This window comes from Gracilinanus agilis, chromosome 3, assembly GCF_016433145.1.
Source record: "Gracilinanus agilis isolate LMUSP501 chromosome 3, AgileGrace, whole genome shotgun sequence".
NCBI lineage: Eukaryota > Metazoa > Chordata > Mammalia > Didelphimorphia > Didelphidae > Gracilinanus > Gracilinanus agilis.
The window spans coordinates 501,204,241-501,221,967 of record NC_058132.1 but is presented as its reverse complement, the minus strand read 5'-3'; the positions used below and the strand labels follow the sequence as shown (position 1 = coordinate 501,221,967).

Genomic DNA, 17,727 nt, shown 5'->3' with positions numbered 1-17,727 from the left:
ACCACCATGCCAAATACATTTCCATATTGGCCAGGTTGTAGAAGAGAACACATCCTCTCAAAAAAAACCTCATAAAAAATATAGTGAAAACCAGCATGCTTTGATCTGCATTCACTCTCCATCAGTTTTCTCTGGAATGTGGATAGCATTTTTCATCACAAGTCCTTCAGAAGTGTACTGTAGTATTGTGAGAATATTGAAGTCTTTTCCAGTTGATCTTCATATAATTTTGATGTTACTGTGTACCATGTTCTCCTGGTTCTGTTCACTTCACTTTGCATCAGTTCATGGAAGTCTCTTCGGCTTTTTCTGAAATCTTCCTGTTCATCATTTCTTATAAGATACTATGTTCCATTACAATCATAGACCACAACATGTTCAGCCATTCCCCACTTGATGAACATCTTCTCAATTTCCAATTCTCTGCCACCACAAAAAAAACTGTTATATTTTTGTACAAAATTTCTTTTTTCCCTCTTGCTGGATGAAAGGGTATGCACAGTTTTAGAGCTATGATATAAACAAAATTTGTTTATATTTGTGATATAAACAAAATTATCTCTCTCATCTCTTGTAATGTTCTCTTATCTTATTTGGTCATAAATTCTTCCCTTATTATGACAGGTAAACTATTCATGTGCCTCCACTTTGCTTAAGGTATTACTCTTTATGTCTAAATCACATATTCACTTTGACTGTAGCTTGAGGGAGATGTTGACATATACCTAGTTTCTGCCATACCATTTTCCAGTTTTTCCAGAAGATTTTGCCAAATAATAAGTTCTTGTCCCTGAATCTTGGATCTTTAGGTTTACAAACATTAGATTGCTATTGCCATTTATTACTGTGCATTGTGTACCTTACCTATTTCAGTGATCTACTACTCTATTTCTTAGCCCATAAGAGATTGTTTTGATAAATACTGCTATATGATATAATTTGAAATCTAGTTCGGCTAGGCCACATTTTTAAAATTAATTTCCTTGATATTCTTGACCTTTTGTTCTTCCAGATGAATTTTATTGTTTTTCTAGTTCTATAAAATAATTTTTTGGTAGTCTGACTAGAATGCTACTGAATAAAATTAATTTAGGTAGAATTGTCCTTTTAATTATATTGACTTGGTCCAGCAATTAAGTTTTTCCCAGTATATCTGACTTTGTGTCAAAAGGGTTTTCTGTATTCATATAGTTCTTGTGTTTGTCTTGGCTAGAAGACTTCCAAATATTTTAAACTTTTCAAAGTGCTTTATATATGTTAACTTGTTTGATTCTCATTATTATCTCTATTTTATGGATGAGGAAATGGAGAAACAGAGAAGTTAAGGTACTTGCCTGCAACCACAAGGCTAAATGTCTGAGATAGGATTTGAACTTGGACTTTTCTAACTCCAAGCCCTGTGTTTCATCCATAGTGCCACTTAGCTTACTGTGAATACAGAAACTTTACCTAGGAAGTTAGTTGAATTCTTGTGGCTAGCTGGTTGGGTGAGGTATTGCTGGGTGGCCATTCATTTGTAAAGGACCTATATAAAGCAATGATATCTTGAATGGAGAGCTGCTCGCAAAGTGTAATGAAGATTTCTTAGCTTAACATGCTTTTCTCTGTTGCCTATCAAAACAAAATAAAAATCAGGATAAAACGCTTTTATTGCCTTCTGAAAATTCAAAAACCTGTAGAGGGCTGAGATGGTACATAATTCATATTTGAAAATTAAAACTTGTTCCATTCTATTTTCAGAAGTCTCATTCACTGATTAAAAGATCTTCAAGTATGTGATATTTTAAAAAGGTAATTTTGAAGTAACATGAATTACAACCTCACATATTCTTACTAGAGGGGTAGGTAGTTTTGGTTGGATGGATAGTTTGTTCACATTTTTACTAAAGTTCATTTAGAATTATATATATGTATAAATATACAAAATATTCCTAGATATTCTAAAACTAGAGACACCTTATCTAATCCAATGTCTATCAAAGGAACAATAATCATTCATTTTCCAAAATCCAACATTGGAATTCCAATATACTAAATATTCTAGCTCTAAGGGCAGCAGTAGCTATATAATCTATGAGTTGATTCAAAACTCCCAGAGATATTAATAAAAAATTTAGCCACAAAAAATGTGTAACAGCAAAACATGTTTAATAAATGATTATTAAAATAATAACTTCTTTTCATTACTGAAAGTCTCAAAGAATATCTTCCCCTATAATTAAAGTAAGCATTTTATGTCATGCAAAAAGTATTTTTTATTACATTCATGAATACAGACACAATCTTTCAATACAAGCATGTATATGATTCACAAATCTGAGGGTCAGTTGGAAATTAAAATTTCTTCAAATACTATCAGTTTTACATTGTATGCTATTGGCATACATATATTCACAGTTTTCAAAGTAAGAAAAACAAATGTTTAATTTAACTTCAGTTCTGAAACAAATGCATATAATATGACACATTCACTAGTTTTGGTCTGTTCTAAAACATATGACAAAAGTCATTTAGAAGGAGAAATTTCTTAAAAGAACAAACTCAATAGTCAGCAGCATATTTTCACTTAAACTTGTTTGGAAGTTAATTTTCTAGTAAACAAAGTGCAAAGTCAGTTCTCCAGCTGAGATTTTTAAAGTTAAAGTACAAATCAACAGGTTTAAAGAACTTCATGAAACTGGTTGTATGTTGACATTACTAAATAGTAAACTATTTTTAATCAGATTGCTCTCAATTTTAAAATACAATGTTGATTTTATTAGCCAATTGTACACACCTGAAAGAATCAGAAGACAGCAATCATTCATTCACAGAGACTGTGGATCATCCACAAATTAGACAGAAAGCCTCCAATAAGCCTCCTCTAAGGAGCCAGTGTTCTTTTTTCATTTCTAAATTATTATATTATATAAAGTCTATGGGGTTATACGTTCTGCATGAATATAAGAATCCCCCTTATGCTGTTTCATTTAAATATAATGCTGAATTCTATGGCTCTAAGGGTCCACATTCTTACTGACCTAGAGGGGTGGGGATGGGAAAGTGGAAAAGAGATAGAGAGAACAAGTTTGTAATAATTTATCCAAACTTTCAATACATACTGAAGGCTTATAAAGCAGTTTTTGTTTTGATTCGGTGTTTTATCATCTAATTATATTTTTATTTTTGTAGTCAAACAAAAAAACTGAAATAACATTATGTCCATATTTCGAACACATTTTAAAACATGTGTGAGGAATTTGGTAAACTAGCCTCATAATTCATTTGCAGCATTTTCATTGCCACTTAAATTCATGAATACTTGTCAAATATATGTTCCTAATATACATTTTTCTTCATATCTTTAACATTAACTGCTATTAATGTTGCTGCCAATTAATTTGCAGCAACACTACTTCCTGCAAGTCATTTCATGGCAAAGCATATTAACATTATTTTAAATGCCCTAAATTCCAGTTCTGTTATGGGACCAAAAATTGGGCTTACAACATTCCTACTTAGGAACAACAGGATCCAGAGGCACTAAAGAATGAGAAAATAGGTGCCCCCTTTCCATCTCTACTGGCAGCTTAATTAAAAGCCCACAAAAAAGGTGGCCTTGGCATTATAGCCAATCTTTGAAAGACTGATATCTGACACAACCCTTCAAGTTGCTGTTGATGTCTTTTTTTTGCCTACATAAATTCTGTTTGGGCACACACAAATTCACAAAAGAAAAAAAGGACTTCATGTGTCTGAGTTAATTTTGTCACAAATATTCTATTTGGTTACCAGCTTGAAAAACATTTTCTTTTCACCCAGTTATCGAAGGCCTGACCAACTATGTAGATAGGATGCCCATCCAGAGGGTCGAGATGTACTTTCTTCTTCACCTTTATGGAGAAAACAAAATTATTGAAATGCTTCTGTACCAAAGATATACATATATGAAATAGAAACCAAGCAACCAAAAATTTACTGACTGGTTACTTCCAAAGGGATTCTATGGTTTACATTCTACCCTAAGCCCATTAGTTATATTAAAATTCTTTTTTTTTTGGTATAACACAACTTATTCTCACTGAAGGAGAACAGTAATAGCTACCAAAATGATTAATTCATGAGAATTCTTTTCAACTTTAAAACAATGTTATGGAAACAAAACAAACATGAAAATTTAAAAAGCCTAATCTGAAAATCTAGCCATAGGAATTAGGAACTGATCCTTCTTTAAATATACATGGTAAATAGTACATGACCATAAGAACTGTTATTCAGAAGAGTAATTCTCTTATATACTTGTTTTCCCATAATCACTAATTATCTACTTAGCCCTTACTTCTGAAGAGATACTCTTCCTGAAAGCATGAAGTGTTCGGCACATTTCTAAATCTAAACTGCAGAGATTTTAAATGAATATTTCAAAATAGAAGATTAACACAGGTGTTTCTTTTAATAACAAAATTTTAAAAAGGATAATGTTATCTTTACCTGAAAACCAAAATTCTTCAGCAATTCTACACTGAAGGATAATATTCATGCTCTGGGTGGCACAATAAATGCCCATGAAACTGCTAGAGATTGTCTTCCCTTTTTGGGTACAAGCTTAATTTAAAAGTGTAGATTATTCAATAAAACCCTATTTTTGGGGAATTTAGGGCTAGGTCCACCAATCAAAATGCACATTTTATTATGAAATGTAGTATGAAATATTATGCCCATATGGTAGTTATGCTGAAATATATAATTGTATATTTGGTGTCCTAAAAGCCTAGATAACTTTGTCATTGAGTAACCGAAAATTTATTTCTTTCATACCTACAATGGACTTAAAAAATTAAAAAGCTAAATAGTTTAAGTGTTTAAATCTTGAATAAATATCTAATATATGGTATATGTGTATAAACTATTATCTCTACACATAGACAAATTATTTTCTAAGTATGACATTAAGGGAGAAATGTAATCTCACCGACCTTGAGCAATTGCAATCAGCTTTCCTTTCTCTTCAGGGCTGAGCTGCAACATTGTGTCTATGACAGGAAGAAGCCTCTCTCTCTCACTCCCTGCTTTTAGAAATATAAACTGAAGCAGGACATTCTTCAAGTATTCTAGGTTAGCTACAGACTTCTCCCGCTCCTGGTTCCTTTCCAATCTCCTTACTTCACTTTTGAGAAGCTGTAAAGAGAAACAGACATGAATAAAGGCAAGGAATGGTCGGTCTTTTTTTCAGAGGGCTCAAATGGCCATTACTATAATTCCATAACCGTCAGCCAAACTTCACCCCAAATCAGCTCCATCCCATTTGGGGATGTGTGTTATCACGGAAAACACAGGTGAAAAGTCCCAATATTGAACAGTATGTAAGTCTGCTTCATCCACACTTACTCCTAAAGGGCTAAAAACCACGGTGTGAGGAGTGCTGTCCTGTGCTGTGGTGCACCAAAGCTGCTGTATGAACTGCATGGCCTTTTAAGAGTTCTACAATCTATACTCTATCACGAAAATGAATAATAGGGAAATAATCCATGTATATAACCCAGTGGAATGGTTTGTCAGCTCTGGGAGGGGAGAGGGAATAGGGGAGGGAGAGAACATGAAACATGTAACCATGGAGAAAAAAATAAAAATTAAAATTAAGGACTTAAAAATAAATTTTAAAAAGAGATAAAAAATAAAAATTAAAGACTTAAAAATAAATTTTAAAAAAGAGTTCTATAATCTAAAGCTTTTAGACTTAAATCTGCTCAAAATCTTTTCCATATCTCTCTTCTGGGTAAAGTTCAAACATTCTTATTTGGCCCTGAAGGCCTTCCACAACTTGACAGCATATGCTCCTTCTAGTCCTTTTTTTCCCCCCCCAACTCTGACCTTCTGGCTTAGACTCAATATCGGTTCTAAGACAGAAGAGCAGTAAGGGCTTGGCAATGGGATTAAGTGACTTGCCCAGGGACACACTGCTCTGAAGTAACTGAGGCCAGATTTGAACCCAGGAACTCCTGTCTCTAAGCCTGGCTCTCAAATCACTGAGCCACCCAGCTGCCCCCTCCTTTTAGTTTTAACTGATTATATGGCTAACCTGGTCCACTCCTCTCTAAAGTCACTATGTGTCCCCCTTATTGAGTTCAACTCTTACCCATTCTTTAAAACTTGATCCCAATGTCACCTCACCCTTAATCCTATCTATGGGTAGATAACTATCTTCCACCTTGGATTTTACATGAAGGCACTGGCTTTTGCATTTCTCCAAAAAACATATCCTGTAATGCTATTATAGTTACGTACTCTTGTTTTGTCCATGAGGGAGAGCTACCTTTTATAACTTTCCTATGTGCTTACAACAGTCCTCTGTACACAGGAGATGCCCAGCCAATACCCGATGAATGAATGCTTCTTGAATTTCAAGTCATTCATGGTTTATAGCTATTCTATTTATAAAACACATAGTATAAGTTTTTGATGAAGAGGTGCTCAAAGGGCACGACATATAGAAAGAATGCTTAAAAATATCTACATAGTTTCATTGGTGCCTGGACGTGGTCAGACTCACCTTAATTTGCTCCATGAGAATTGCATTGGTTGCTTCAGTTTCCCGAAGGAGACCATTCAAATGGTCAGCACTCTTTGTGGTGGAATTAAGCTTCTGAACCAATTCTTCTTTGGTGAGTTCTTCATGCCACAAAGGAGGTTCTGTAATATTATTTTTTGAAGATTAATTTCCAAAATAAAATATCATATTTATCTTTGCTAAGTCATGTCCCTTCTTTGGGTCTCATCTATAAAATGTAGGTATAGCTAAGGTCCCTTTAAATACTTTTAAAATATTATGATCTCTAAATAGAAGATTTTTAAAATCAAGTTGAGGCTTGAAGAACTGCTTTAGGAACTCCTAAAATTCTAAGTTCCTAAACCTAGTCTTTTTTTTTGTTTTTAGTTCAAATATTAATTCATTCATGTACTACTTAACCACTTTCTTTCACTTCTTTGCACCTTTAACCAGATCAGAGTTGTCATTTTTAAATAGTCAAATGGTGTTTAGTTCTACCATCCATTTATTCAATGAATTTTTATTTGAAAGATTACTCTGAAGTCAAAAAAAAGGAAAAAAAAAACCAACAAGTAAGATAGGTTTCTGTCTTCAAAAAACTTAAGTTTGTAGGGGATTATGAGTTCTAATAGCCTCTGCTCTGCAATCTGGTAAACTTATACCATTACAACTTTTTATTAAAACTGTTATTGATCTTCTGGCCATTTATCCGTCTTCTAAAAACTGGCAGTATCATGTTATTTATAATCAACTAAGGCAGTGATGGGCAAACTTTTTAAAGAGGGGCCAAAGGAAAGGAAATGCTCATCTGTCAGTCTGTTTCTAAGGAAACTCTTTTGAAGTTTCATTGTATTGTATCCTACTTGTTGTATTTGTCACATTAGGAATAATGTCATGTGGCCGGAGAGAACATTTCAGGGGGCCGCATCTGTAGTTTGCCCATCATTGTTAAGGGAAACTCAACAGAGCAACTACATGGGAGCTGCTACTGCCCACACACTCCTGGGGGCCCTTTGACTTCCTGCTCAGGGACAGCACTGCCTGTGCTCATAAGACTATGAGGAAACCACAACTATTACTAATGGAGTCTGCTACACAGCCAACCATTATTCACTGACTAAATTCTGAATGCAAACACTGCTAATATTTAAAAAAATCCCTCACCTTCCAAAGTAGAGTCAATACTATGTATTGTTTCCAAGGCAGAAAAGCCATAAGGGCCAGGCAATTGGGGGTTCAGTGAGTTGGCTGGGCTCACACTGCTAGGAAGTGTCTGAAGCTAAATCTCATCTCTAGGCCTGGCTCTCAATCCACTGAGCCCTGTAGCTGTCCTCATTTATTAAAGAATTTTAAGGAAAGAAGTTAATTATTAAATAAGGGAAACAATATTACTAGTTCTGAATCTAGGAGACAATTCTGGAATCCTATGAAAACTAATAAAACTTTCAGCTTGTAAATAGGGGCAATAATTAATTATTACTTTTTAATCTGGGGGTGGCGTAGGGAGACCAGACTCATCACTTCATTGGTGCAGTGAGGATCCTGTGTAGGACTCTAAGAGTCTGTGATTTTTACAGATATGCTCAATTATATGGATATTGTCCCTATTATTGAATCAGCCCTGCATTTATAGTATAAATCCCCCATGTATAATCAATATGTATGAACTATGATGTTTATGATTCTTGTTATATACTGCTGTAATCTCCTTGATAGTATTTTATTGAAATTTTTTGCATCAATATTCATTAGGGAAATTGGTCTAGTTTTCTTTCTCTGTTTTCACTCTTCCTAGTTTAGGTATTAGCACCATATTTATGTCATAAAAGGAATGGTAGGTCTCTATCTTTGCCCATTTTTGCCAATAGTTTATATAATATTGGAATTGTTTTTTAAATATTTGGAAGAATTCACTTGTGAATGTAGTTGGTCCTGGGGATTTTTTTCTTAGGGAGTTCATAGATGCCTTTTTCAATTTCCTTTTTTAAGATGCAGTAATTTAAGTATTTTATTTCCTCTTCTGTTAATCTGGGCAATTTATTATTTTTGTAAATATTCATCCATTTTGCTTAGATTGTTAATTTTATAGGCATATAATTGGGCAAAATAGCTCCTAATAATTGCTTTAATTTCTTCTTCATTGGTAATGGTCACACTTTTAATTTTTGATAATGGTAATTTAGGTTTTTTTTAAACCAAATTAACCAATAATTTATCCATTTTATTATTTTATTCCTCTTCTCCCCATAAATCAGTTCCTAGTTTTATTTATTAGTTCAATGGTTTTCTTACTTTCAATTTTATTAATATCTCCTTTGATTTTCAGGATTTCTAATTTGTGTTTAACTGAGGATTTTTAATTTGTTCTTTTCCTAGTTTAGTTATATGCTTAATTCACCGAGATGCTCTAATTCCTGCAAAGTACTCTTTGGCTGCATCCCATAACTTGTTATCTTACCTCATTGTTGTAAATTTTTTTAAAACAAATGATTACTTCTATGATATGTTCTTTGATTCACTCAGTCTAGATTAGCTTCTAGTTAAAAATTTTTTTTAAATCCTTACCTTCCGTCTTGGAGTCAAATACTGTGTATTGGCTCCAAGGCAGAAGAGTAGTAAGGGCTAGGTAATGGGGGTCAAGTGACTTGCCCAGGGTCACACAGCTGGGAAGTGTCTGAGGCAGATTTGAACCTAGGACCTCCCATCTCTAGGCCTGCTTCTCTAGTCAATTTTTAATCTATCTTTCCACAGTCCTTTATTCAATGTAATTTTCATTGCATTAATGATCTGAAAAGGATACATTTAATATTTCTGCTTTACTGCATTTGGTCTTGAAGTTTTTATGCCCTAATACATGGTTAATTTTTGTGTGCCAAGTACTGCTCAGAAAAAGGTATATTCCTTTCTATTTCCATTTAATTTTCTCCAGAGGTCTATCATATGTAACTTTTCTAAAATTTTATCTACAACCTAGACTTTTTTTTTACTTATTTTTTATTCATTTGCTTGAGAAGGGAAAGTTTGAGTTCCTCCACTTCTACAATTTTACTGCCTATTTCCTCCTGCAACTCATTCACCTTCTTTAAGAATTTTGGATGCTATAGCATCTGGTACATATATGTCAAGCATTGATATTTCTTCATTATCTATGGTACCTTTTACCAAGTTGTAGCTTTCTTTCTTATATCTTTTAATTAGATCTATTTTTGATTTTGCTTTATCTGAGATGATTGCTACCCCTGCCTTTTTAAACTTCAGCTAAAGTATAATAGATTCTCTAGCCTCTTACCTTTACTCTGTCTTGCTTTGCTTTAAACATGTTTCTTGTAGACAACATATTATAAGATTTTATAAGATTCTGGTTTTTAATCCACTCTGCTATTTTTTTTGTTTTATGGGCGAATTTGTCTTATTCACTCATTATGATTACTTTTCCCTATATTTTCCCTATTTTTTATATTTTCCCCCTATATTTTATTTTTCCTTCTCTCCTTTTATCCTATCCCTCGCCTCATTAAGTATTTTGCTTCTGAACACAATCTTTCCTAATCTGCCTTCCCTTTCTCTTATCTCTCTCCATTCCTACCTCTCCCTATAGGTAAGATAGATTCCTACACCCAACTGAGTATGTATGTCATTCCCTCTTTGAGTCAATTTTCATAAGTTACCTGCCACACTCTGCCCTCAATCTTCCCTTCCACTGTAATAGCAATTCTGTGCCTCTTATGTGAGATAATTTATCTCATTCTATCTCTTCATTTCCCCCTTCTCCCAGAGCATTCTTCTTTCTTATCCTCAAATTTTTTTGGGGGGGATGGGTGGAAGGTAATCATTCTATCACATTTGACTTACTCTCATGTCTTCTATGTTATAACTGTGCTCTATTCTCTCCTCAAGGAGACAGACCTTTCACAATGATCTTCCAAGTTGTTTTGAGCAGGAAAATTGTTTTACTCTGCCTTTTTTTGTTGGTTTAGATGCTCCAGAATTCATTTTGAGGTATTAGTTTAAAGTTATTTGGGAGAGCTCGGGCAAGTTCCTGCATTACTCTGTCATACTGGATTTGCCCTCTAAGATTGTGACTTTCCAAAGGTCATTCAGCTAGTGTCAGAGAAGGGTTTGTATTAAAGTCTTATTAATTCCAAAGCCAGCTATCTCTCCAATAGGCCCTGCTGATTTTATCAAAATGTCAAACTATACTCTAGCTAAGGTTTACCACTTGAAAACCAGGAAGTAGTGCAACAGTATTAAAAAAAGCATCATTATAACTCAATAAAGGGTTCTTGTAATTTATAGTAGCAGTAATTCTGTAGAATATGTAAAGAAAACTATGTTTTTAAAAAAAGAACATACCAAATTTAGCTTCAGGAGAATTAAGAAGCTGTTCGAGAGATGGTGTATGGATACTGGTAGAAGACACAGACTCAGTGTCAGTTGTCTCCATTCCTTCTCCCTCCTCTCTGGCTACAGTGTGCATTTCAAGGAGGGGTAGGTCTGTGTTTCTTCTTTCACGAAGATTCTTTGGAGGCTGATGTGAAGAATTTGAATCTAATGAAAAAAAAATAATACAAAATAGAAAGAATGGTATGTCTTTGAATCCATAAATGGAATAAAAGATCATAATACTCTTCATGATCAGACAAAAGTAATTCCAAATAAGTCTGTACATACATAAGTCAAAGACTAGCAATGAAAAGGAAATGATAATTGGGAGAAATTCAAAAGTGGGAAAACTATTTAATTTAAAAGGGCCAAGTCATACAAAAAAGGAATTCCTAGTTCACTCTTAAAACCAAGAAATGAATATATTTCATGGAAACTTTCATCATTTAGTCTATTTCTACAGAAACTGATAGTCACTGCTTTCTAAATAGCTGGATGAGGAAAAATGGTCTTCACAAAATTCTTAGAATGACTGCTTCTAAAACACACAAACTTTTTAGTAACTCAGGATAGAATGTTATTACATTTCCAAACACACACACGAATCTTTATTTCTCCACTCTTCTCTTCCATCCATGGCCGATACTTATATAAAATAATTGAGAAGAGTATATATAGAAGGGGATAGGAGAAAAAAGGGTAATAACTAAATTCTATATGGTTGGAGTGCTAAAATAATAAAACATTTTTAGCAATATTGCTTTGGGCTGGGCAAATCAAGTCCCAAAGTGTGTTGCTTGCTTGCTTCTAAGACGCTGCAATAGTTTCTACCTGAATCAGAGATTATTTGTTAGAGTCTAGGCATTCCTTATGGGCAGTAGGATCCAAATCTAATCATCTCAGTAGAGCTAAAGTCATAATGACCTTTTCTAACTTAAGGGGCTACATTGTAGTACAATCTTTAAAAACTACTGAAGATGACACTATCGTAATAGCTTAGACTTTAGCTTTTTTTTTTTTTTTAAATCCTTACCCTTCATCTTAGAATCAATACTATGTATTGATCTAAAACAGAACAGTGGTAAGGGCTAAGCAATGAGTGTTAAGTGATTTTCCCCAGGCTACATAGCTAGGAGTGTCTGAAGCCAGGTTTGAACTCAGGACCTCCCATTTCTGGGCTTGGCACTCAATCCACTGGGCCACCTAGCTGCTACTGACTTTAATTTTCTTGTAACCCAAGGATATGATCTTAAAGCTAATGCTTTGGGAAATGAGGTATTTTGTCATTCTTTCGATTATGAAAAATGTTTAAATCATATGTTTAATCAATAGCAATAAAGAGCCCCAAAGAATACTAAGACTAAGCACGATCCAATGGAGACTAATGGAAAGAGATTAATGTCAAAGAAAAGGAAATATTACCTGATACAGTAGAAAGTATATAAATGAATATTTATTACTCTAAGAGGTTATGCAGGCTAAATTACCCTAAATATTTAGATATATTCATGGATAATTTATAGTAAGTTAAAGATATTTATGGTATCATATTAAATTTCTAAGATTGATTTAATGAAGGATAACCCCTTGAAACGTTGATGACTAAGTATGGTATTTCTTATGTTCATATGATTTCTTAGGAATATAAGAAAGTGGTAAAAGTGTGAAAGTAAAGAAACTTAAGATTATCAACAGTTACTACTTTCATGAGGGCACACATACTTCTGACAGCAGGGTCACTCTTGAGCTGGAAGAACTGAGCTTCTACTTTGGAAAGCTGCTGCTGCAGTGTCTCCATGGTCTTCCTGTGGTCTTCCTGCAAATGTCTCATTTGATCCCGGAAGCTACTGCGGAGTGTTTCGTTCTGGGATGTTAGCTGACTCACAGTCTGGGCATACTCTGACTTCAACACCATGTTTTCTGATTGTATTGTACAGAACCTGAAGGATAAAAGAAATTTATTTTCTAAAAGCATTTAACTTTACTCACTGCTTCTTTAGGGAATGACTGGATGAGAGAACAGTAAAATCTATTCCTTTATGGAAATTAGGTATACCATCAATTATGACAAAAGCCTTTCTATATCCTCTACATTTAAAAAAAAATCTGTCATAGCCTTATGTTTTTTGTGCCAGTATGAAATGCTAGACACCAGCTTCTCTGCCTAAGTTTTAACATGTTTAAAAATGGTGGCAGCTGGGTGGCTCAGTGGATTGAGAGCCAGGCCTAGAGATGGGAGGTCCTAGGTTCAAATCTGGCCTCAGACACTTCCTAGTTGTGTGACCCTGGGCAAGTCATTTAACTCCCAATGCCTAGCCCTTTTGCCTTAGACCAATGCATAGTATTAACTCTAGATGGAAGGGTTTTAAAAAAATGAAAATATAGAGGATATTTTAGTATCATTTTATTTCTTTTTTTCTAGGGTATGGCTTTATTAATTCTAGTCAGTTTCCAATCTCACTTAAAACAAAACTACATACTCAAAGGACAATAACTCAAAAATTTTGAGGGCAAGCTTTCCTCAAATTATTTTATAATAGCATCAATAAGTGTATAAGAGCATCAATGATTTTTTCCCCTCATCAAGTATTTTGTATTAAATTCTAAAGAAATGTAAAGAGAACTAGGTAGCACAAAGCACTGGACTTAAGAGTCCAGAAAACCTGAGTTCAAATCCTGTTTCAGACACAATAGCTGTTTGATCTTGTGGGAGTTACTTAACTTCTAGCTGCTTCAAATCCCCATCTCTGAAATGGGAATAATTATAATACCTCCTTCACAGAGTACTGTGAAGATCCAATGAGATGACACATAAAAAGCTCTTTGTAAATCTTATAGCATTATGTTAATTGTAATTATGATTATAGTTCTAACATTTACTAAGAGCTGATCAAATAGCTCTTCCTAGAATTAAAATAATCATATCGTGGACCTTGATAAAACTGATGGGATTTCTATAAAATTCTTATTACCAGTGTACAAATTAAATTTCATTCATATGCTTAATGAAAGATGTTCAATGAAGAATAGTTTCACCTTCTCCTTAATCCGATGTACCATACTATCATCACAGTAGTGGAGGACCTGTACAGGGAGTCTGAAGACCAGAGTTTTAATCTGAGCTCTGCCACTTAGCTTAGTTTTTACCAATGGCAAAATTAAAGCCAAGAAATAAGAAGTTACCCCAAGTCATACGGCTACTATCGTTTCTTTGAGGATTATTGTAAAGTCAAAGAAATATGTAAGATGCTTTGTAAATCTTAAAGTATTTTACAGATATAAGCTACTATTAACTTCCTTATTCTAACATTCTCAAACTCTTAAACAGTACTATTTATTCTCACAAAGCCTTTTATATGAAATATTATAGTTATAACTAAAATAAAATTGCAACAAAGACAAAGTTACAGAATAGGTGGTGATTCTCTATAGATTGAGGGAGTTTCCTTACTGAGAATGTTCTGTACCAATAAGTTACAGCTCTGGTTAAAAGAACTGTAGTAATGTGACAAGATGAGGTTATTTGGACATATTTATAAGACATATTATTATAACTATAATCCAATGGCAAAATTAAAGTCAAGAAATGAAGTTTCCCCAAGGTCATATAGTTACTAAGTGGAAGAGCTTGGGTTAAAACCCTGTTATTCTTGCTTAGATAAGTGCAGGACTACACAGTCCTTCTGACACTAAAAATTCTGTCTGATACTTGTACTATGACAGAGCTTAGCTTGGTACATCTATTATGTAGTTACCTGGCCTAGGAACACCACAAAAGCTATAGGGAAATTGTCAATAGAAATCTGAAATATTTTAAAGGAAAACAGACATCAAGTTATGGTGTTTCCAGAACTGGTGATTCAATGGAAAGGACATCAAGAGTCACAGGACTTAAGATCAAATCTTAATTTTGCTACTTACTGCCAATGTGATCTTCAGAACCTAATTTCTATAGCCTCAGTTTCCTCATCCATAAAACAATTTGGATTAGATGAGCTCTAAAGTTTCTTCTAGTTCTAGAGCTATAATTGTAACAAATAGATAACTCAAATATATAAACAATATACTGATAAGCTTGATAATTTCCAATAATAAATAATATAGGCAAAACTACCACCAACTTTTATAAATTTCTTAGTTATTTCCAGTTTGGGTCCAAAAAACCCCTTACTTCATTTTAAGAAAATGGCATTTTTTTCTTTTTTTTTAAACCCTTTCTGTCTTGGAGTCAATACTGTGTATTGGCTCCAAGGTAGAAGAGTGGCAAGGGCTAGGCAATGGGGGTGAAGTAACTTGCCCAGGGTCACACAGCTAGGAAGTGTCTGAGGCCAGATTTGAACCCAGGACCTCCTGTCCCTAGGCCTGGCTCTCAATCCACTGAGCCACCCAGCTGCCCCCAAAAATAGCATTTCTAAAAACGAAAACAAAAGCCTGTATACATATAGTCAAAAGAACACATTAGCAAAATTTAAAAAAACATACTTTTCTCGGAGTTCTGCCTCTTTTGCAACTGTCTCCTGCAGCATCTTATTATGCCGTTCCAGTAGCATATCATGTTCAGATTGTAATACTTGAAGTTCAGATGCACTGGTTTGTAAATTGTTCTGAGTGTCTTGCAATTTCATTTTTAGTTGGTCTATCATTTCTAGGTGTTGTCTAGAAGGGGAATAAAAGGTGTAATCCGATTTTGGAGTTTGAAATATATTTTATTTTGCACAATTCAACTTCTAACAGGCGAGCTGTTCAGGTATATCATTAGGAGATAGCACGTGATCAGAGAAAGATATGTCACAATGGAGAAGTTATAACATATTTATCGACACTGTAGTCTCTACATCAATGGGCAATTTAGGGTACAGAGAATATCCCCGAGTAAACATATTTTACATCAGAATGAAATACATCATTTTAATAGAACAGAAAACTTATTTCAAGCAAAATGATTAAAGCACAAGTGAAATATGACATGGCTCTAGAGTTTACTGAGGACAACTTGGGGTACACTCCAATAGGAGAAAGAACGGTTGATTAATGATAATATATGCATAATGTAGATCAAATTGCTTAACATCTCTGAGAGTGGAGAGAGAAGGAGATAATTTTGATCTTATAATTTCAGAAAATGTATTTTGAAAATTGTTTTTACACGTAATGGGGAAAATAAAATATCTGAATGAAAAAAGAATGGTATGTTAAGGCAGGGTAAAAATGAAAGAGTAAGCAAAAATAGTTTCTGTGTTAGATTCTACCTTCAGAAAAAACTAATGGATAAGAAAATAAGAAAAATAATAAATGAGAAAATGGATAAAAAACAAGAAAAAAATTCAACACAATAATAGTTTATTATCTCACCTCCTCTATCTAAATCAGGCATTTTTAGAGTCCAGTTAGATGAAAATTTAGTTAATGAAATTTTAAAAGTCATATTCCATAATTCTTACAAGTGACAGGTTGGTGCCATCATTTATCAGCCTGCATTCTCTCTCAACAGATTTCTAAATAAGAAGTCCCAGAGTTAAAAATACACAAACATTCCAAGATAGTTGATCTTGCTTAGAATAGTGAGATCCTGATGGAAAAATTCTTTTGAATGCTGAATATCTAGTTATAAAAACAAAAAATATATGCATCAAAAGAATTCCTGAATCATCTCTTGCTCAAATTTTTTTCCTTTTTTTGGAATTCACTAAAAGTGATCTGGGAAGTATTTAAAATACTTAGTATTTCAATATGGTAATTAAATTGCACATAAAGAGTAATAGTTATACAAGAAAATGTATTTCTTGACCAAAATTCATTTTCAGTTTAAAATGATTTCAAATATTTACAGGAACCAAACTCAAATTATTTCCCAGGCTATATACAAATGTGTGTTTTTATTTTGAATGACACAAGTCCCAGGGAAATTTTAATGTTTGTATTTTTAATAAAAACGTGCTATAAGTTCAATTTTAAGCCATTTAACAGAGAATAGAGTACATCATATATTTAACAGAAAGACCTAAATGTTCATAAAACTATCTTTTTTTCTTTATTTCCTGCCTGAAGTCTGATGCAATGCACTCAGGATGTTGTTCTTATTTAACTCCCTTTGAATACCTCATTATTTCTTTACCCCTTAATAGCACACTATCATTACAATTCTATATAGGTCCTTCTAACTGCTTTAATAAATTTAGATTTCTAAGTTTCTCTGGATTCTTGTATTTGTATTTCAAAGTTCCTGTTCAGATGAGCTCTTCTGGACAGAAATATTTGAAAGTTACATTTTTTTTTTAATTAAAAAAAATTTTTTTTAAACTCCTAACTTCTGTGTATTGGTTCATGGGTGGAAGAGTGGTAAGGGTGGGCAATGGGGGTCAAGTGACTTGCCCAGGGTCACACAGCTGGGAAGTGTCTGAGGCCAGATTTGAACCTAGGACCTCCCGTCTCTAGGTCTGACTCTCAATCCACTGAGCTACTCAGCTGCTCCCTGAAAGTTACATTTTTAACACCACTAGGATTAGATTCAACTGAGAAGAAAAGAGTCACTGACAAAAATTGCTAGGAAATAGTTTTAAATCAACACCAAAGACCCATATGCATAGATAAGCTTCAAATGGTCATGACCTACATATAAAGGGTCACGTGACTAAAAGAAGCCATAGAAAAGATTACACAAGATAAAACTGACAATTTTGATTATATAAAAATCTACAAGCTTTTGTACAAATAAATTTAACAGTCAAAATCAGAGGAGAAAAAGTAACTGAAAAAAAATTTTTATAACAAGTTTCTTTGATAAAGGTCTCCTATCCAAGATATACAAAGAACTGATT

General features: G+C 33.7%; 1 protein-coding gene across 2 annotated transcripts in view; it reads right to left on the bottom strand.

Annotated features, from left to right (window-relative positions):
• Positions 1 to 3,456: 3,456 nt before the first annotated feature.
• Positions 3,457 to 17,727, bottom strand: part of GCC2 (GRIP and coiled-coil domain containing 2) — a 50,482-nt gene continuing 36,211 nt past the window's right edge. Inside the window, exons 17-22 of one of the 2 annotated variants that reach the window (XM_044670488.1) lie at positions 15,392 to 15,565; positions 12,632 to 12,849; positions 10,880 to 11,074; positions 6,530 to 6,669; positions 4,956 to 5,157; positions 3,457 to 3,872 (exon numbers count right to left, since the gene is read on the bottom strand). In XM_044670488.1, the coding sequence (XP_044526423.1) occupies positions 3,802 to 3,872; positions 4,956 to 5,157; positions 6,530 to 6,669; positions 10,880 to 11,074; positions 12,632 to 12,849; positions 15,392 to 15,565 (1,000 nt within the window). In that variant the 3' untranslated portion in view covers positions 3,457 to 3,801. The remainder of the gene's footprint in view (positions 3,873 to 4,955; positions 5,158 to 6,529; positions 6,670 to 10,879; positions 11,075 to 12,631; positions 12,850 to 15,391; positions 15,566 to 17,727) is intronic. The other variant, XM_044670487.1, reaches the window with a different exon arrangement.